The sequence below is a fragment of the Neophocaena asiaeorientalis genome, unplaced genomic scaffold (genome assembly GCF_003031525.2).
Source record: "Neophocaena asiaeorientalis asiaeorientalis breed wild unplaced genomic scaffold, Neophocaena_asiaeorientalis_V1.1 scaffold521, whole genome shotgun sequence".
Lineage (NCBI taxonomy): Eukaryota > Metazoa > Chordata > Mammalia > Artiodactyla > Phocoenidae > Neophocaena > Neophocaena asiaeorientalis.
The window spans coordinates 6,943,102-6,964,858 of record NW_020174712.1 but is presented as its reverse complement, the minus strand read 5'-3'; the positions used below and the strand labels follow the sequence as shown (position 1 = coordinate 6,964,858).

The window sequence follows — 21,757 nt, the reverse complement described above, 5'->3', positions numbered from 1 at the left end:
TCTAGTTAGAATTAGGTGGTACTTGTATACTATTGTGCTCTTATACTGTGCCTTAAGCAGTAGTAGGGCCCGTCTTTCATCTGTGACCTGCCAGTTTACAACTATGTCAAATTTGCTTTTGCTGCAACTGAATATAGGTACTATCACGGCAATTACTGTCCGGCGGGCTGTGCTAGTGCTGTTGGTAAATGCAGTACAGAGTAAGGGTATGATTTGCTGCAAGTAAGAGGAACAAGGCATACTGTAATTCACGCTGAGATCAAAGAAAGATTGCGTGAGAAGTTTACTTCATGAATATATGACAGTGAAGTTATAAAAGAAAATACTGACTCACCCTTCAATACCCAGTACAGAAGGTTGAGTCAGTGAATAGTTTAATACCTTTGCATGTTTTAATAGATGTTGCAACTCATTGCTGGACTGCAGTAATTACTGCTGGTGCTAATATTGTTTTAAATCTTTTAATTCATCCCTTCAAGTGTGACACTGTAAATTCTATTCTGATGAGCATCGTAAACACAAAGGTTGGAATTATAGCTTTGTACCTTTCTCTGGAGTACTATAGAAGTGTCAGATAATTTACATGAACCTAGAAATATTGGTTTAATTTTTCAATATGTTATATGTGCTCTGTTGTAAGTGCCCTGGTCATTTGGTACTCAACATGTAGCTGCTAACCCCGGGAGATAGTTTTAGAAGGTTATCTGTTTCTGTGGAGAAGCACACAAGAAGCACTGATTTTTCTACAGAAAAATCAGAAAAGCTAATGTTCAGTAGTGAAAAAAAAAAATTCTCTCAGTATTGTCCTCTGTGATAATTCTGAGTATACCAGGTAATAAGGGATTGATCTAATGACATTAAAAAATACACTACAAAAATTGTTTCCATCTGATCTTATATGTGTATTTTTAAATGCTGAAATAACCAAAATACAAGTGGGGTTTTTGCTTACTACGAATAAATAAATACATACATATATAAGAAAGATGAGTAGTTAACACTGAGCAAAATAATCATTAAGGCCCTTCCAGTTCTAAAATTTGGGTTCTGACTAATGAGGGGGATGTTTTCAGGATTTAAAGTCTCTGCTTGACCTTCCCCCAATAGTAGACAAGCATTATTTGGGAACCGGGGAGAACTTTGCTGAAGGTGTATTGTCCGTACCATCCTGCCTGATTCAGAGGAGTCGGTCATGCCTCTCAGGGCCAACCCAAAGAAGGGCATGTGGAACTGGAAAGAAAGGGGACTGGAGTTGAAAAGACCCAGGCATTGTTGGAACTTGAGTTGAGCTGTAGCCACGTGTGGAAGAGGGGGGGACCCGTACAATTCTGTCTAACAGGGTAAATAAACTCACCTGCCTTGAAATCTGTACAACTTGCTGGCACTGGGAATCTCCTCTATTTTAACTGAGACAGAGGGATTGTAGGATTCCATTAGAGTAAGCTTAGAAGTGAGGGCACTAAGTCAGGGACCAGCCCTGAGATCAGTCCCTTGTTTAACAGTACTGCTTAGTACCCTCAGTGAGTCAGGAATTGTCTTTCTCTTTGCCAAGAGGAAAGTGGCAGTGAGTTTTCTCAGGGCCATAATAGTGAGACAAAATCTTCATTCCCCTTTCAAAACTACTGAATCAGAAGACCACACATCCCTAATGATTAAGTACAAACATTCGGTGTGTTCCCAGCCTTCAGTGGGGAAAGTCAGAGTTTACACCAAATGTTTCTGCAGAGCAGAGCTTAGGTATTGAGAACAATGATGTGGTCAAACTGCTAAAGAAGGGGGAGAGAGAGAGAAGAACTTCTAACTTGGAAAATTTCGATAGCGGTAGGAATTACAAATTCCCTTTCCGGGACAGTTGTATGTTCCTTCACTCTTCATTGCCAGTTTCTACAAGTGAGGGATCTTCCTGTAAGGGAGTGTACCTGGGCTATACTGACCTCAAGAATGATCTTTCCCTCTGCTACTGAGAAGGCAGGTCAGGAAGTCCCAGTCTCCTCTCCTAACTTTCTTCCATGCATCACCATCTCACTCTTATCCTTGGAACCTGGAGCTCTCTTCCTTCCCCAGCTCTTGAATTGAGAACTCAGGAAAGCCGAGCTCTCGGCACTGAAATATAACCAAATATTTGAATTTTTTTGTGCCCAGAGTTTGTAAAATGACCTGTTTCCAGGTTATGTTTAGGTTGGTTGGTGGAGGAAGGGTGACAAAAAGAGGACGTCTTAAACCTTGATCTCCAGAACATCCCTCATCACAAGTAACAGGTAGCGGCCCAGGTGTTAAACACAGAGGGGCCACTGTGTGGGAGCAACCAGAGAAGGAACAGCTGCCCAGGACAAAGAAGCCTGGAAGGGATATGCAGTCGGGGGCACCAGATGTCACACATCCTGGGAGGGCAGGTGGAATCCTTGAAAGAGCTTTGGAGTCAGACAGACCTAATATGTAGATCCTAGCACCACAGGTTATGACTGAATGACACTAGGAAAGTTATTTTACTTTTGGGAGACTGTTTTCCCAACTTTTAAAATTATGATAATAATGCCTTCCTTACAGATTGTTGTAAGGTTTAAATGAGATAAACATTTGAAAAAAATTAGCACAATTCCTGGCATAGAGTTAACATTTAACAAAACACTCCCTTTAGTTTATTCTTGCCCCTTGTCATCTGACTGCCCCCACCAGCCCAGTGATGCCCTGTCACCCCGACCTAGCCTTCACCCTGCTCGACCTGCAGGCTTATTTCAGAGAGTGTTTCGGGCTGAATTGTGTCTTCCCCCAAGTTCATAGGTTGAAGTCTTAACCTGCAGGACTTCCGAATTTGGAGATAAGGACTTTAAAGAGGTAATTAAGTTAAAATGAGGTCATTAGGGTGGACCCTAATCCAGTATGACTGATGTGCTTGTAAGAAGAGGAAATTTGGTTCTAAAGATATACAGAGAGAAAACTATGTGAAGATACGGGGAGAAGATGCTCATCCACAAGCCAAAGAGAGGCCTCAGAAGAAACCAGTCCTGCCGACACCTTGATCTCAGACTTGTATCCTCCAGAGCTGTGAGGAAATAGCTGTCTGATAAAGAGGCCACGGAGTCTGTGGTAGTTTCCCAGACCCCCTAATACAGGAGTCATCACTGAAGACTTGGGGTGGGAGGAACGTCTGCTCTCGTAGCCCAGCAGGTAGGGGAAGAGAATGAGGGCAGCCTCTTATCTATCCTGGCGGAAGGAGGTGAGTTTGGAACATCCGACAGCCAAAAAGCCTCCCCAGACACAGAGTAGCTGATTTTCGTAATATTGTTAATTCACAGTTTTGTAATATTGTTTCAGGTACATTAAGCGTTAGAAAGGCTTTTGATGGCTGATATGGAGGCATGACCACCCAGATAACATACGACTTGCATAACCTTTTGGATCATAACCTGTTTTTTTTTTTTTTTTAATAAAGTACAGTTGATTTACAGTGTTGTGTTAGTTTCAGGTGTACAGCAAAGTGAATCAGTTATACATATATCCATTCTTTTTTTAGATTCTTCTCCCATGTAGGCCATTATAGAATATTGACTAGAGTTCCCTGTGCTATACAGTAGGTCCTTATCAGTTATCTGTTTTATATATCATAGTGTGTATATGTCAATCCCAATCTCCCAATTTATCCCTCCCCCCACTTTCCCCCCTGGTAACCATAAATTGGTTTTCTACATCTGTGACTCTGTTTTGTAAATAAGTTCATTTGAATCGTTTTTTTAGATTCCACACATGAGCAATATCCTATGATACTGGTCTTTCTCTGTCTGACTTACTTCACTTAGTGTGATAATCTCCAGGTCCATCCATACTGCTGCAAATGGCCTTATTTCATTCTTTTTTATGGCTGCATAATATTCCATTGTATATATATACCACATCTTCTTTATCCATTCCTCTGTCAACGGACATCATAACCTGTTCTTAAGGTTCCTCTTCTTCCTGTGTCTTGGTTTATATTGACTGGTTTACTGCCATTCATTTTTTTTCTTTGATGTTGCATTGTGCCATTCTTCTGGAGAAGGTCTCCCTGACCATTTTTCCATGGTGGTTTGATAATTTCTAGCACACAAAACATCTAGTTTAGATCAGCATAGTTTGTTAGATATAAATCCTGGGATAGAGGCAGGGGAGATGCATCAGACCACCTGGGAAATCCTACTTCTCCCCAAATTACACAATTTCCTCCACTCTTCACATTGAGATGCTGATGCATGCCAGACCCTATCAGAACCTGGACGGGCCTTGGTGGAGGCCTTGGCATTTCACTGTCCAGAAAATTGTAGCACTACAGCAAGCTAAAAATGCATGGTGTGCTTCTTTCTCCAGGTTGTTTATAAAACTGTTAACACTAAACGTTGGGGGAACTCCTACTCTTAAGGTTTCACTGTTCCGTGATTTATTTATGCTGCATATTCAACTAACATTTATTGAGCTCCTCATATATGCCAGCTTCTATTCGAGGTGTTTTTACTTACATTACCTAGTTTATTCTCAAAACAACCCAATGAGATAAATATTGAGATAAAACTGAGGAGAGAATAAGTAATTTGGCAGAGATAAAACATCAAACTGGACAGAGCCAGGATGCATACCTCAGTGAAGGACATAGAAAAGAAACAAATAAAAACAATCACAGACTGTGCTAAGTGCTAAGAAAGAAACAGTGTGTGGTGGTAAGGATTGTAGCCGGGTACTGGACAGGAGGACCTCTATGAGAAACTGACCTGTCACTTGCAAGCTGAAGGACGATCAGGCGTGAGCCAGGAGTGGCAGCAGGTGAAGAGGGTAAAGACACTAAAGTTTAGTGTGTTCTGGAAGGTCAGCCTGTTTGCAGCTTAGTGAGCAAGAGGATGAGGAATGAGAAGTGATCTTGGAGAGGTGGGTAGGGGCCAGAGTCTGTTGGTGCACTGAGGCCTGAGTAAGGAGATTGGACTTTTAGTGTAAATTCAGTGCAAAGCCACGGAAGGGTTTTTAGGGAGATGACATCAATTGACATTTTAAAAGAGACCATGGTTTTCTTATCCCAAAACGAGTATTTAAGGAGCCGTATGGGGATCTGACAAGGAATGTAGACTGCCTGGCCTGTGTTTGTGGTTGGGATTGTGACGTCTGGCTTTTATGTAACCGTGAGAACCCACATTGGAAACCATGTGTTTTCGGGTCCAGATAATGTGAAGCCTTACCCTTATTCTTTGTTTCTGTTCTGAAACTGCTTTCCTGTCCTTGACAAAACAGTTCCTACAAACCCACCGATTCTATTTGTAGAATGACTTTTGCCCCAAGTTTTTATTTTTATTCATTTATTTACTTAAAAAATTTATTTATTTTATTTATTTATTTTTGGCTGCATTGGGTCTTCGTTGCTGCCTGCGGGCTTTCTCTACTTGCAGCCAGCGGGGGTGGGTGCTACTCTTCGTTGCGGAGCGCGGGCTTCTCATTGCGGTGGCTTCTCTTACTAAAATGGTCTTGCAGTAGTGTCGCCAGTATTCATGGGAATGATTTGATGTATTCTACTGCCCCAGTTTTGATCTCTAATACATTAAAAGTGAACTAGTGCTTCTTGGAAAGTAGCTGAAAGGACAAAGGATTCTGCTTCAAGGGGTTTTCCCTGGCCGGATTCACCAAAGAATTCACTGTCAGTTCAACAAAGCATTTCAAAGAGAGAGTAATTAATTCTGTTAGAGTAACTTGAGTACCAAGAATTAGGGGGGGTATTGATGACCTTGACAGGACTGATAGCAGTGGAATGTTGGGGGTGCAGAACCACTTGGTGGTGGTCGAGTAAGTAACAAGAAATTAGGGGGTAGGGACTTCCCTGGCGGCGCAGTGGTTAAGAATCCACCTGCCAATGCAGGGGACATGGGTTCAAGCCCTGGTCCGGGAAGATCCCACATGCTGCCGAGCAACTAAGCCCCTACACCACAACTACTGAGCCGACGCTCTAGAGCCCGCGAACCACAACTACTGAGCCCATGAGCCACAGCTACTGAAGCCCACGCGCCTGGAGCCCGTGCTCTGCAACAAGAGAAGCCACCGCCATGAGAAGCCTGCTCACCGCAAAGAAGAGTAGCCCCCGCTCGCTGCAACTAGAGGAAGCCCGTGTGCAGCAAAGAAGACCCAACACAGCCAAAAATAAATAAATAAACTAATTAATTAATTAATTAAAAAAAGAAATTAGGGGGTAGAGGCAGTGTGTTTGGATGATTGTTAAAATAAGTTTTCCTGTGAAAGGGCCAGAAAAATGGGGTGGCAGCTAGAGACTTGAGGTCAAAGGAGAGATGTTAGGACAGGAGATATTAAAGTATATTTTTAGCACTATTCCTATTTTCATCTTAATTTTCTGAATCTGAGGGGCTTCTGTTTCTTAACTGAAAATGTTTTACTGTTTTAATGTCCTTGTTTTTTCTGTTAGTTTCAACTTCTGTGTAAAATGTCCCCATGAACTCTAAGCTTTTTGAGCAGAGGGATGGAGTCTCATTTACCATTTTGTCCTCAGTGGTGTAACTATGGTAGAGTCAGTGATTGTTTTTCAATAAATGAGTTAAAGATAAGTAGAAAAAAATAGAGCTTGGCTATAAAGTTACCCTTCAGATTCATTCATTAGAACCAATTCTTTACTTTTGGTGTTCTTCATTATCAGACTGAATATATGGGGCTAAGGTATATCTGTGTCAGACTGCCCTAGTGGATTTATACAGAGAAGGTACTGTGTTTATGCAATAAAAGTAAATTATTCGTCCAAAACAGAGTTTGAATTTGAAGGCAAGAAAAAGAAAATTCAGATTAAGAAAAGAAATAAAAAATCACAGCAGTATACATTTGTGATGAAAACACCCCAAAACCAGATTGTTCTGGAAAAAATTATGTAACTGTTCTTTGCTAATTTAAGAGGGAAAGTACTTTTTTTTTTTTACCTACTATGAAGGCTTGTTTTAGTATCTGAAGTTTTGGATGTACTTAGGACTGAAAGTTGAACTAGATTCAAGTTACTGACTGACAGTGGTAACCTGCTACTCATCAATAGATAACATTTTTGACAGCAAACTCTCAATTGTATAATCACCAAAGCAAAATTTTTAAAAATCAGTTGGTAAAATATAGGACTGGAAGGATCTTTGAGGTGAACCTTTGCTTTTAATCAAGATTGAATTTAAATCAATCTAGACTAAATCCGCTCTAATATTTTTAGAGCTCTTTAGAAAATAGGGTTGGATAGCATCCTTAGGGAATCATATGGGTGTATATATAAAGTTAATTTGAATAGGATTATTTGCAGTCAAGCTTTTAGAGTATGACAAAGGATTTCATTATTGTTTTCCCTCTAGCAGGTACATAAAGTTAGTTTATGTAGTTACTTTGCTGGCTATAATTCCAATTTATTAATTTACAGTAAATAATGAACTTGGCTTCAGAACTTACACAGAAGATCAACACATGTCTTCTTAGTAAACTGTTTCTAGAATAAAATTAGATTCTAGATGCAAGGTGTGATGATTAATTTTTTAATTTAATTTTATTTTTTTTGCGATACGCAGGCCTCTCACTGTTGTGGCCTCTCCTGTTGTGGAGCACAGGCTCCGGACGCGCAGGCTCAGCGGCCGTGGCTCACGGGCCCATCTGCTCCGCGGCATGTGGGATCTTCCCGGACCGGGGCACGAACTTGTGTCCCCTGCATCGGCAGGCGGACTCTCAACCACTGCGCCGCCAGGGAAGACCCAATGATGATTAATTTTATGTGTCAACTAGGCTAGGCTGTGGTGGCCAGTTGTTTGGTTAAACACCAGTCTAACTCTTGCTGTGAAGGCATTTTTTTAGATGTGATTAACATTTAAATCAGTGGACTGTGAGTAAAGCAGGTTACTTTTCATAATGTAGGTGGGCCTCATCCAATCAGTTGAAGGCCTTAAGAGCAAAGACTGAGGTCTCCTGAGGAGGAAGCATCTCTGCCTCTAGTCTGCCTCTAGTCTGCCTTCAGACCCAAGACTGCAGCATTAACCCTTCCCTGGCTCTCCAGCTTGCCAGCCTGCTCTGTAGAGTTTGGACTTGTCAGCCCCCATAACCCTGTGAGCCAGCCCTTAAAATTCATATTCATTCATGCTCTACCCTCTCTCTCTCCTTCCCTCCTCCCTCCTCTGGCCTCCCTCTCTCTCTCTCTCTACACACACACACACACACACACACACACACCCTATTGGTTCTGTTTCTCTGGAGAACTATATTTATACAGGGGTTGAAAAGCATTCTCTATAAGAAGGCCAGATGGTAAATTTTCTTGGCTCTGCAGGCCATACTCTTCCTGTCACAACTACCCAACTCTCCATTGTAGCACAGAAATAGCCATGTAAATGAATGCGTGTGTCTCTGCTCCAAAAAACTTTATTTACTGAAGCAGGTGGCTGGCTATATTTGGATTGAGGACTGTAGTTTACTGACCCCTGGATTAAATGACTGCTTGATAATTCATGTGGAAGAGATAAGTGAGGTATGCCTTTAATTTTTTTTGTATGCATTTTTAAGGATGTTTACTCAAGTCAGGTTTGGAATAAGAAGCAGTTTTTCACCCTTTTGTATATTAGGGGTTTCTACTTTGGCTGACAGTCTGACTCTTCAACTTTGGTTTTATCTGTTTTATTTTTACACAAGAGTTTCTTAAAGATCAATACTACAACAAAAGTATCGTGCATCAATTCCAAACTGATGGCTGACCAATCAGCCTTTTCTCTAATGCCCCACTCTGTTTCTTAGAAAAATGACTAATGAGGGAGGAGGAGGGTTAGCAGAAAGGGTGGCCAGAAAACACAACTGGCCCCCCAACCTACCAGTCTTGCAGTTATATTGACAGTTCCAGATTCCAAGATGTAATTCTTTTTTTTTTTCCTGGTACGCGGGCCTCTCACCGCTGTGGCCTCTGCCGCCGCGGAGCACAGGCTCCGGACGCGCAGGCTCAGCGGCCATGGCTCACAGGCCCAGCTGCTCCGCGGCATGTGGGATCCTCCCAGACCGGGGCATGAACCCACGTCCTCTGCATCGGCAGGCGGACTCTCAACCACAGCGCCACCAGGGAAGGGAAGCCCCCCCAAGATGTAATTCTTAAAGGCCTTCATTTTCCTCTTGGCAAAAGGAACATTCTTGCAAACACTGGTAATAAATTATCATTCCCACTTTCTCCCTTCCAATAGACCACCAGTGCCAAGAAAGTACTTCAGTTCTTTAGGATCTTTCAACAAGGCAGAGTTCTTGTTGCCTATTGTACTGCACTTAATCTGGGAGGAATGTTAAGTCCTGCAGGTAGATTGAAAGTTAGCCATCTCTAAAGCAGCATATTATCATTGTAGGCTATGGAACTGGAAAGAAATTAGGCTAATCCAAGATAAAATTAGGCAGTTAAATTTTTGAAATGAAAATTAGAATCTTGACCCATGGTGTTACTATTGTATGTATTTAGATGGTCACCATATGTATGAAGGGTAAATATTTTAGTGTAACAACAGCAGTGCTCTTATTCTCAAGAGTAAATTGCATCTAACTTTTTTGGAATGAATATAATATTTAGGCCTTTAAAAAAAAAAGTCATTGTTCTTATTCATTAAGTTGAACAGATTGTGTCACATCCAAAATAGATCTTCTCACTTTTAGTGAAGTTCTCACATGGACTGACTGCCACATCAGGAATGAAGTCTTTATGTCTCATCATTACCCTGTGTAAGGATGAATACCACCATTTTTATTTATCACGTTTCTGGAACGACACATCTATATAAAAAGGCAAGATATGGAGATCTAAGTTATTTTTCATCTTTTATTTTTCACTTTGTAGAGTCTATTTTTAGTCAGAATTTTGCATTGATGTCTTTCAGAGGTCTGTACAAATACTACTTGTCTCTTTGTAATTTGTAGTCCCCTTTCCTATATGTTATCTATTACAGTTAGTATTTGCAAAATTAAATATCATGTATTAGAATTGCTTGTATATTTGGGGGGCTTACTGTGTGCCAGGTACTATGTTAGGTACCTTACATGTATTACCTCTTTTAATTCCACAACGGCTCTGATGATATTGCTGTTGTTATTACTACCCTCACTTCATGATGGAATATGTAGAATCACTGTGTAAACCAGCAAGTGGCAGAAATCGGATGGAGCTTTGCCGGTCTTTATCCAGAGCCTTTGCTCTTTAGTTTGGTTGTGCTTAGTAAGGTTCTAATTCACTTTGACAGACTGAACTATTAAAAAGTAAAGTACTAAGGAAGAGCCAAAATTAGGAGGGAAAACCCCTATAAACGTATAAAACCTTTCTATCTTCTTTTAAAGTTGCTTGAAGTCAAGTTGAAGCCAGTGTCGTCTTCAAGCTTTTAATTTTTAGAGGATCATGAACCACTTGGTCGTCTCTGTCTCCTTTGTGTAATGAGGTATTGTCTTCACTTCTGGGGATGTATGCTAGCAGGCAGTACAGATAAGATTACTCTTGGTTTTGCAGATTACTAGTTGAGTTTCTACGGTGTGCTAAGATGACAGGTAAAAGAAAATAACTTTGTTCTTGAAATTTTCAAGTCAACAGAAGAAAGAATTAACATTTCTCGTAGGTGTGCTTTGGGATTCCACTTTTATGATTCAAATTAATGGTGTTTTCTTCTGTTTGTCTTTTTTTTTAAGTAAATTTATTTGTTTTATTTATTTTTGGCCGCACTGGGTCTTCTTTGCTACGCGTGGACTTTTCTCTAGTTGCAGAGAGCAGGGGCTACTCTTCGTTGTGGTGCGCAGCCTTCTCATTGCAGTGGCACGGGCTCTACGCGCGAGCTTCAGTAGTTGTGGCTCGCGGGCTCTAGAGCGCAGGCTCAGTAGTTGTGGCGCACAGGCTTAGTTGCTCTGCAGCATGTGGGATCTTCCTGGACCAGGGCTCGAACCCGCGTCCTCTGCACTGGTAGGCAGATTCTTAACCACTGCGCCGTTTCTGTCTTTATTCAGTAAACATTTATGGGGCAGATGCTCTATGCCAGTTGTTGTACTTTAATAAGGAACTAATTTTAATAAGATCCAGCAGAGCCCAAATCATAATATTTTTGTCACATGCATAAAACTTTAAAATTGAAAATAAAAGAATTTCTCAGATAGAATTAACTAATGTGCTACTCATTGTGACTTGGAGTAAAGCTCATCTGCCTCCATTTTCTTTTAATAAAAATAGAAATAACTATACTAAATTACCTCAAAAGTCATTTTTACAAAATATGTTAATGATGGTTATAAAAGATTTGAAATTTCTGTGTGTGTGTAGTTGGAGAATAAGCATAATTTTTAAATAGACCAAACTGAAATTCTGTGAAATAATAAAATTAAATAATACTGAATAAAACTCAAAATTCACATTAAAACCCAATAGATCTTTGGAAGATCTGTCATAAATATGATCAGTATTGCTATTTAATTCTCATGTTGATGTAAATAGTCAAATTACATTTGACTTACCATCTATTTTTGACTTACCATCTATTTTTTCCAAAAATGAGTCTGTAGTTCCCATATATTATCTTTATATACATATAACATATGTGGCTAAATTATAACCTTTTCTTCAACAGTCATTTATGAACAAAATAGAAAATAACATTGTATTCTATGTGGTTTTGTCTGAGAAAGGAAATGCTGAAATTGACAACTCTTCCACTAAATTGAAAATTACAAGGTGAACCTTTGACCCACTAAACAGGTAAACATGGTTGAAAGAACATTAATTTCCTCAAGATCATAAAGCAAAACCAAGTGTAGTCCATATATCTGTTAGTGAAATAGGTCGGTTTGAAAGTTTTGATACTGCTGTTTAATCAGGGATAAACCATAAGATTTTGCTAGTATTTATTGTCTTTTTTTTGCTGCGGCATGCCGCATGTGGGATCTTAGTTCCCCAACCAGGGATCGAACCTGCGCCCCCTGCGTTGGAAGTGTGGAGTCTTAACCACTGGACCGCCAAGGAAGCCCCTAACCTATTAAGTCATTTGAAAGTAGTTATACACAACTTTATTTGGAATGTAACAAATATGGGATTACTTCCCAGGGTACTATATAAAAGGCTCTCAATAAGTAAAAGAGAAGTAGACCAATGGGAAAGTGGTAATTTAATCAGAAGAGATCGGAAAAGCCAATCATTTTACTTTTTAATAAAAATTTTTAAAAGTTCACTAGTAATCAGGGAAATGAATACTAAAACAGTGATTTTTTTATTTTGGCCTAAAATGTTGACAAAAATTAAAGACATTTTACATTCATAGGAAATTGGATAGGTTCACAATTTGGGGGAGTGTAATTGATACAGCCTTTTTGGACCTTCACATTTAACTCTATAAATGTTATCAGAATTATTTACCATAAGCATGCATCCATGAGTAACTTGTTTAAATGAAAAAAAAAAAGAAGATCTGTGAATTTTGAAGTACATTAAGAGAAAAACAAACTGTGAGGGGCAGAAATAGCTTTTTAAAAGATGTCTTTGAATGCATATCCCGTCAATATAATAATGGTCCAGGGCAAAAAACTTCTCACCTCATACTAATTGTACTTTTTCTTTTTTTAATGTCATTTTGTTTTACTGTTTCAGTTCTGACAGCTAGAGTCATGGGTTAGCAAATACATTTTCTTTAAAACACCAGCACCTCTGAAATGGTCATTAAGGGTCATTCCTATATAAATGCACGAATGCATTAAAAGGGCTTTTGCATTTCATTAGATTAGCTGAAGGAGGAAAAATGTTGATCCAAGGAAGAGCTGTAGTCAGTTTTGGAGCACTTTGAAGACAGGGAAGTCAGAGCCTGGAGAGAAATGCATGAAGGGAGAGGTAGAGGTCAGACAGAAAAGCCAGGTTGGTCCTTCCTCTGGCCTCACATTAACGTCTTCACGTATTCTATGAGAAAGTGCGCTATGACTCTCGCCTCTGGTGGACAAGTACACTTGTGGAACAGGCCATTTGTAAGTCAAAGATCACCTGTGTCTGCCTGTCCCATCATGGGGATCAGAAAGGTAAAAGGAAATTGAGAGACCAGGAAATGTTTAAAGGAGCCACATCAAGGTTGGTGAGAAATCTGGAAATCATCTATTTTTCGGTACGCGGGCCTCTCACTGCTGTGGCCTCTCCCGTTGCGGAGCACAGGCTCCGGACGCACAGGCCAGCGGCCATGGCTCACGGGCCCAGCTGCTCCGCGGCACGTGGGATCTTCCCAGACCGGGGCACGATCCCGCGTCCCCTGCATCGGCAGGTGGACTCTCAACCGCTGTGCCACCAGGGAAGCCCGAAATCATCTATTTTTTAGGTTAAAAGAGAACACATGACGGTCTGCCATTTAGATTTTCTGTTTATTGCTACAGATTGGAAGCCTAGATTCCATAGGTAGAAGCCACAAGAGGCTCATTTCGGCACCCTCTGATCGTACAGTCATTAAGAGCAATCCAGGAAGGGAGTGGGTTGCTCTCCAAAACGGTGTCTCCTGCTCACTCTAGAAATGGCTAAACGGTAGCTCTCCTGTGAAGGAGGTTGGTTGGATCAGGTAATCTTAAAAATCTCTCACAACATTACCCTCTGATTTCAGTGCTGCTTAAGGCAATGAAAGTATACTCCAGGACAAAGGCCCAGAATACTGTATCCCTTTAAATAGCCAAGGAGGGACAAAACTACCTAAATGAAGTCAAATCTTCCCTTGCTACAACTGAGATAGGCCAGAGCTTCCTGAAGACTTTAGTACAAATGGAGGATGACCACCACATGCGAAACAAAACAAGTAGACAAACAGAAGGCAAGAAAACTGCCAGAGTGGGGCTTTTTGTCCCAGCTTGTTTGAGCTCTGTGGTCCCTGTCCTCAATCTACCTGCCACCTTGCGATATTTACAGCAGCCCTTCAGGGATGGCAGTTTCTCGGGCACGTGGTCTGGGCCCCTTGTTGTACAGTAGGAAGCAGTTAGTCATCGGGCGTAAGAATTCATCCTTTCAGAAACACGGCAAGAGAAGTGTATGCCGTGGACACAACATTTTTTTCCTTCTGGAAAGCTAACTTGGTGGTTGCCAACTTATGAAGAGCAATCAGTGTCACTGGCAATGTGATGAGCTGGAGAGCTTTCATCCGAGCTCTGTAGTTGGAAGGAAACCCGAGAAACCGATCGATAAAGGAGTGAGACCCGCCAGGGCCATGCTTGGCAGGGTTAGTTTTCTGCGTGGCAGCCAGGGCTGGAGCACCAGCGGGGGCCTCGTGGAGGGCGGCCACCCGCCTTCCCTCCCCACCTGTCTCCCGTAGTGCTCATCTCTCCTCGAAACAACGTTGAACAAATATTTAAAGAACATTGGTTTGAAACAGAGCCACATTATTAACCTACCCAAGTGTCTTCTGTCTCTATCAGGCCCTCTGTTTGCCATAAGCTTCTTATAACCTATTGCCTGTCTCTTTTCTCTATTTATTTCTATAGTGTCCATGGAAAATATTGGAGAACAAGGTAAGATATATCACTGCCTTCAGTCTAAAATTTTAAAAATCGTTGGCAAAAACAAATAGCATTCATTTTGATTTGGTTGGAGTAAGTCATACTTGGAGAATGTTGGAGTCAGGATGGGTTAAAGGCGTCTCATTCTCTCAGTCCCCAGACTGAATTCTCTCAGACGCTTGGCAGAGAACTTAAACCTGAAATGGCAGTCACTGTGCCAGGTTCTTATGGCTCCAAGATAACAGGAATATCAGCAATCTCCTGTTTCAACTCAGAGTCTGACCCCATACCTGAGTCACCTAGATAATTCATGAAAAATATCATTGGGTCTAGTCATCTCACACCGATTTAAGTGCCTTATGAGGTAACTGAATGTTTTAATGGTTCTATAATAGGAATATCAGCTGCTTTTAAAAAGCTAAAATGGCTGTTAAGGTTTAAAAATACCAAACATGCTATATTTTAAATTAAATTAGCATATTTTATTCAACTGTATCTTACACAAGTAAGTTATATATTAATGTATTATCCAGAATTAATCATCATCACTGTGTACAAAATTAATATTTCAGCTTTGCATAAGACTTCAAGGCTAAAATACCACACAAAGTGTGTTTATGTACACTACCTTAAAAAATATTCAGAATGCTTTTGTTAACAATTGTCCCATGTGATCAGTAAGAAACTTGAACTGTTCTTGGAGGAAATCTCTCTTTGTTCAGAAGATCTCTGTTTCAAACTACTGTCCTTGAAACAGGCCCACCAGGTTTGACTCCAGCTGAGCAAAATAGGCAAACCGCTCAAGCAGGAACTGCTTTTGCTATTCTTTGTTAGTGAAGCAAAGTTCTTACAGCCTGAATGTCTTAACATTCGTTTAACACTTTGTTTATTACTTAAAGTTGCAGGCATAACTGCCTTATTTTTACAACTCAGGAGAGGTCCCTGTAGCCATTTTGCCGATAGATGGGCTTGTCTACAGATGGGAGGGTTCTAATCATGGGCTAGTAAGTAATTAAATAATTAAATTATTTGGTTATTTTAGAACAAGCACATCTTTTGTGAATACCATGATTTTAGCATGTACTTGCATATTAAAGTGATAATTTTGTTTCTCTCATTTTAGTTGTGTGCCTGATTGCGTATCATCTACTTTTTGCAATGTTTGTCTGGTCGTATTGGAAAACTATCTTTACATTACCAATGAATCCTTCAAAAGAAGTAAGTTAAAATATTAGTATAGTTATGTCCTAAAGATGGAAGTCTGTAATGCTGATGTCTGAAGAATGAGTTTTATGTCTTTTTATTAATGTTGCAAACTTAGTGTAGTGATTTTTATATTAATGTGTTAATTAAATACTTGAATTTTCACTTGATAAATATTATTTTTGCACTGGATGAGTATTATATTTACAATATTAAATACGTTATACGTTCTGTTTCTACTTTAGAGTGAGGCAGAAGGATGGATGGATGGATAGATAGATAAAAAGATAGAGCTGAAGGTAGACATATTTCTATTATAATTGTCATACTAATGGTGCATTAGTTGGCTGTCAGCCACCAGAAACAATACCAACAAATCAACGACTTAACTAATCTTCTCTACTTTATTTTTTTTTAAATTAATTAATTACTTTATTTTTGGCTGCATTGGGTCTTCGTTGCTGCGTGCGGTCTTTCTCTAGTTGCGGCGAGTGGGGGCCGTGCATGGGCGTCTCAGTGTGGTGGCTTCTCTTGTTGCAGAGCACAGGCGCTAGGTGCGCGGGCTTCAGTAGTTGTGGCACACGGGCTCAGTAGTTGTGGCACACGGGCTTAGTTGCTCCGCGGCATGTGGGATCTTCCCGGACCAGGGCTTGAACCCGTGTCCCCTGCATTGGCAGGTGGATTCTTAACCACTGCGTCACCAGGGAAGCCCGATCTTCTCTACTTTCAAAGTGTAGCTAGTCTACAGCTGTCAGGTACCCAGGCTCCTATCCTGTTGCTCTGACATGTATAGCCTCTGTTCCCAACATTACCTCTTGGCCGAAAATGGCTGCTTCATTTCCAGCCATCATGTCTACATTCCAGACAGCAGGCCAGAGAAAGTAGAAAAGAAGAGTAGAAGTAAATGTCCTTCTCTTTAAGGACTTTCTGGAAGTTGCTGATGCCATTACCACTTACATTTAGAACTTAGTTTTATGGCCACATTTAATTGCACAGAAGACTGGAAATTTAGTCTTTATTCTCAATGGCCATGTTAACCACGTTAGAAGGAGTAGATATTGGAGGACAACGAGCAGTTTCAGCTACAGAAGGTTTTAAATAGAGTTATATGTTCAAATATGCATTTTGAAAAGATCATTCTGGCGAACTTTTTGTTTCCTGGTTTTTTTTTTTTTTTTTTTGCTGTACGCGGGCTTCTCACTGTTGTGGCCTCTCCCGTTGCGGAGCACAGGCTCTGGATGCGCAGGCTCAGCGGCCATAGCTCACAGGCCCAGCAGCTTCGCGGCATGTGGGATCCTCCCGGACCGGGGCACGAACCCGTGTCCTTTGCATCGGCAGGCGGACTCTCAACCACTGCGCCACCAGGGAAGCCCGTTTCTGGGTGTTTGATCCTGGTTAAATGTCCTTGAAGCAGAGGACTGTGTTTTACTCATTTTTGGACCCTTGGCACTTAGTCTAGTACATGGTATTGAATAGAAATAAACTCTGCTCCAGTAATAATAATGTAGTTTTAGTAGGCTAATGTTAAAAAAAAAAGAAGTCTAGGCATCACTTAGAATTGTTTCCTGAAGTAATCTGTTTGAAATGCAGCTGTGGTCAAAAAGGCCAATAAATATGCTGTATGAACTGGGAAAGGATATTAAAAACAAAACCACAGATATTTGCACAGTATTAATGGCATGCTTGGCCTAGAATGCATTAGATATATAGCCTTTTTTTCTTCTTCTCTCTACTTACTTTTTTTCCTACCTCTTTTTCCTCCCTCCTACCATGTTCTCTTCTTTCCCATCATCTTTCTTACCCTCATCCTGGCCTTAGTTGTAGGTTTGAAGGAAAATGCTGACTTTTATCATAGGTCATCTCATCCACTCTGGTGGTTTGCCTGTGACCTCTGTGTTGACATGTCCCAGATCTGTTTCTAGCCTGACCTCTCCCACGAATTTCAAATTTATATATCTCCCTGCCAAACATAGCTCCTTGATCACTGCACTGACACCGCAAACACAACACATCTGAGACTGAAGCCACCACCCTCTCCTTCCCCAAACCGTGACTCATCTGTTTCTTCTACGGGTTAATGCCACTGCCAACCACGTTGTCATTCGAGCCAGAAGCTTGGCATCCTTGCACCTCCCCCAGCGTCCAAATCCTGGAAAGGTTTGCACTTCCTAACTTTTCTTTTTCAGTTCAAGCCCCTTTCTCTTTATTTTCCATCCCTGCCGTAATTCAGAGTCTTGGTCACCTCTGTCATCTGAGACATTGCAGTCTTCTCTGTGGTGTCACCCTTGACAATCTTGCCTGCATTCCCTTCGGAGAATTCTGCAAAAATCCATCCTTCACTCTGCTGCTTGTGTCTATTCAGTGACTCTGCCCATCCCACAGGGTGAAGGCCAGTCTCCCTAGTTTGGCAACGATGACCCTGGTCCAAATTTCTGACTCCTCATTTTGTACTCTAGTCGTTCTTATGTACATGGTTTCCTGTGTACACCATGCCATAGTTTTCTTTCTAGAATATGCTTACCTCCTTTCTCATCAAAATAATTTTATTTTTATTTATAGTGGCAGCTCCTTCTAGGTCTCCTCTGCTGGTTCCTCATTATCTCCTGAACTTCTAAAGCATTGGATTATCCTAGAGTTCAATCTCTGGACCTCTTCTCTTGTTTATCTACATTATGACTTTATATACTATCTCATCGCTTTCAAATTACTCATTAGCCTGATCCTCTCTCCTAAACTCCAGACTCCTTTCCTGCTTCTTATTTGGCATCTAATAGGAATTTCAAATTCAAATTCCAAGTACCTGAAAATAAACTTCTGATTTTTTACTTGCTCCCCAAATCCTTCTATTCCTACATTTTTCCCATCTCAATAATGGCAATTCCATCCTTCCACTTGTTCAGATCAAAATCTTGGAGTCACCCTTCGCTACTCTTTTCCTCTCAGACGCCACACTCAATCAGTCACCCAATTCTGTAGGCCATACCCTTAGAGCACGCAAGTGTTAGTTCGTGCCCCTCCATGCTCCCACCGTGGTCCAAGCCACCAGCATCCCTGCTGGTCTATGTACAGCACCCTCTCAGCACGTTTCCTTGCTTTTGTGTTTGCCCTCTTCCGTATATTTTCAGCACAGTACCAGAGTGATCCTTTCAAAACACAAGACAGGTCTTCCCTGGTGGCACAGTGGTTGAGAATCCGCCTGCCGATGCAGGGGACACGGGTTTATGCCCTGGTCCGGGAGGATCCCACATGCCGCGGAGCGGCTGGGCCTGTGAGCCATGGCCGCTGGGCCTGTGCGTCCGGAGCCTGTGCTCTGCAGCTGGAGAGGCCACAACAGTGAGAGGCCTGCGTATCGCACACAAAAAAATAATTAATAAATAAATAAAAACAAAACACAAGACAGTTCATATTATTCCTCTGCTCAGAACTTTGCTGTCATATCTGAGCTCACTGAGAGTAAACACCTAATTCTCTACTGTAACCTAAAAGGCTGCATGTGGCCTGGCCTTACACCACTTCTCTGACCCTCTGTAATGCTGTTTTAGTCACATTGGTTTCCTTGCTGTTCTGTCAACACACTAAGCATGTGTCTCCTTCAGGGGCCTTGAGAGCTGCTATTACCCCTTGATCTGGAACACTCTTCTCACAGATAACTGCATGGCCAGGTCCTTCATTTTCTTGCTATCTCTGTGTCTCTGCTCAAGAGTACCTTTCAGGCATTCCATGACCACTTCCTCCAAAATAGCAAAACCCTGTCCCTGCATCCTTCTAAACCTTACCTTGCTGTATTTCTCCCCATGGCATATCATTCTGTAATTTATCCCATGGTCATTTTTTATACCATTCCTAGAATATAAGCTCTACAACAGCATGAACTTTATCTGTTTTATTCACTAATCCATCACCAGTACCTGGTGTCTGAGCAGTGTCTGACCCCTAAAAGGTACGCAATAAATATTTGTTAAATGACTGAAAGTTGAGAAGTTATGTGTATAGAGGCAGGTTTGTGTTTATAGCTTTGGTGGAAAGTTGAAGTGACTTCTGATTTCTCCATAAAATTATATGTGAGATCGACAACTAAGAATAATGGGGGAAGTAGATTGACTGAGGTTTGGAAGAGCAGAGAAGGTTTGAAATAGCAGTTAGAGAGAGAGGAAAAATGAAATGATAAAAAACGCGGAATTGAGGGAGTAGTGGAGTTTCATAACAGTGAATTTACAGTTTTGTACCAGGCCTTGTTGGATGACTTTTGTACAGAAGACGTATACCTTATTTGATTCATATTACTGTAGGAGATGGATATTATTTATTACCATTTTACAGTTGGAGCAGCAGGCTTGAACATGAGCCAATTATCCTAAGGCATCAAGCGCTAGTATGTGGCAGAGCTAATAACATTCAAAGCAAAGTCCTTTTGACCATGGAGGCTGCACTCTTGTCACTACACCATGCTCTAGCATGAAGAGTGGACCCCACGTCGGGGGCTGTGGAGGGGACGTGTGCCAGGACATCAGTTGGTGCATGGAGGAAAAAAATAGCCAAACTTCTATTTATATGCTGTTCTTTTATGTTTCTCCATTTTAAAAGTTTCTTATATAAGATACATACTATATTTGCTAATAGCACATCTGTAAATAAGTAAATATGCATATATTGGCAGTGCAGTCTCAAATCATTTTTTACTGGTAGGGGTACATTACCAAAAGAGTTTGGACAGGGCTTCCCTGGTGGCACAGTGGTTGGGGGTCCGCCTGCCAATGCAAGGGACACGGGTTCGTGCCCCGGTCCGGGAGGATCCCATATGCCGCAGAGCGGCTGGGCCCGTGAGCCGTGGCCGCTGAGCCTGCGCGTCTGGAGCCTGTGCTCCGCAGCGGGAGAGGCCACAACAGTGAGAGGCCCGCGTACCGCAAAAAAAAAGAGTTTGGAGACCGTTGTCATGAAAGAAAGAGCCCTTGCTTGCTGGTTAAGAATCTTGGGTTATTCCATTAATAAAATGCAAGATCTTGGGTTTAATCTTCTAACTGATTTGCAGTCAGAGACCCCCTCACTTGTAAAATGAGGGTCTTGGACTTCAACTGGGACTAAAAAGGTAGGAGAAGAGATAATATAAGAAAATAATGTAAATATTTTCTTGTCACTGTTCAGAGAATATAATTTTTCAATTCATAACATTTTCTCCCGATATGAAAGTAATATAACCATACGAAATTGTATTTTGAAAACGAAGAGTAGGCAGAAAGAAAAAGAAAAGAAAAAATCCCACCACGCTCATTCAGCCAGTTTATATTCTGAATTTCTTTCTGGTTATTTTTCCTAGTGGTATTCAGAGCACACATATCCCAGTGTTTTTCATGCAATAGTTCTTCCTTGTTTTATTGTCATTTTTAATAACAACATGATATTCTCACTGAAACACTGGATTTTTAGTCCGACCCCAACTTTTCATGTTATAAACAGCGTTGTTAAAGTGTTTGTTCATAGAGCTTTACCCATATTTTGGGTTATTTTTCTTAATTAAGTTCTCAGAAGTTGAATTACTAGACGAAGGAAACTTAAGTCACTTGCCAAATTGTTTCCCAGAATAATTACAGCAATTTCCAAAGCCACCAGTTTTTATCAGAACCTTGGCACTGCATGCTGTTCTTAAGAACACTGTTGTGAATTTAATAGGCCAAAAAAAGTTCTACGTTTTAATTTGGACATTTTAGATACTAGTGAGGTTATATTTTAATTTTTGTCCTAAGTCAAAAACAACTAGCAAAAAAGGAAATACAATTCTTTGAGTTTTCTGTTTATTATTGGATTCTGGTTTTTTTCTTAATTTATGTACCCTTTTAAAATTATACTCTCCTTTAATCTGAAAACTGTGTTTGGTCCCAGATGTTGGTTTCTAATATCATTCTCTAAGGAAAGGAAGAAGGGCTCCTTGGAGAAATGGCTGATTCTAGAACTAGGGCAGGGTATTTTGAAAATGAGCCTGGAGCGTCTTATGCCAGAAAGTAAAAGGTACTCCAAAAAATAAAATAAAATATATCGATGGTGGTGTATCAAAGGGACATAGGATCCAGTTGAAAATGTCCCA

General features: G+C 40.9%; 1 protein-coding gene across 2 annotated transcripts in view; it reads left to right on the top strand.

Moving 5' to 3' along the window:
• Nucleotides 1-21,757, top strand: part of ZDHHC2 (zDHHC palmitoyltransferase 2) — a 68,578-nt gene that overhangs the window by 13,532 nt on the left and 33,289 nt on the right. For both annotated transcript variants that reach the window (XM_024759991.1, XM_024759990.1), the window contains exons 2-3: nucleotides 14,461-14,487; nucleotides 15,599-15,693. In XM_024759991.1, the coding sequence (XP_024615759.1) occupies nucleotides 14,466-14,487; nucleotides 15,599-15,693 (117 nt within the window). In that variant the 5' untranslated portion in view covers nucleotides 14,461-14,465. The remainder of the gene's footprint in view (nucleotides 1-14,460; nucleotides 14,488-15,598; nucleotides 15,694-21,757) is intronic.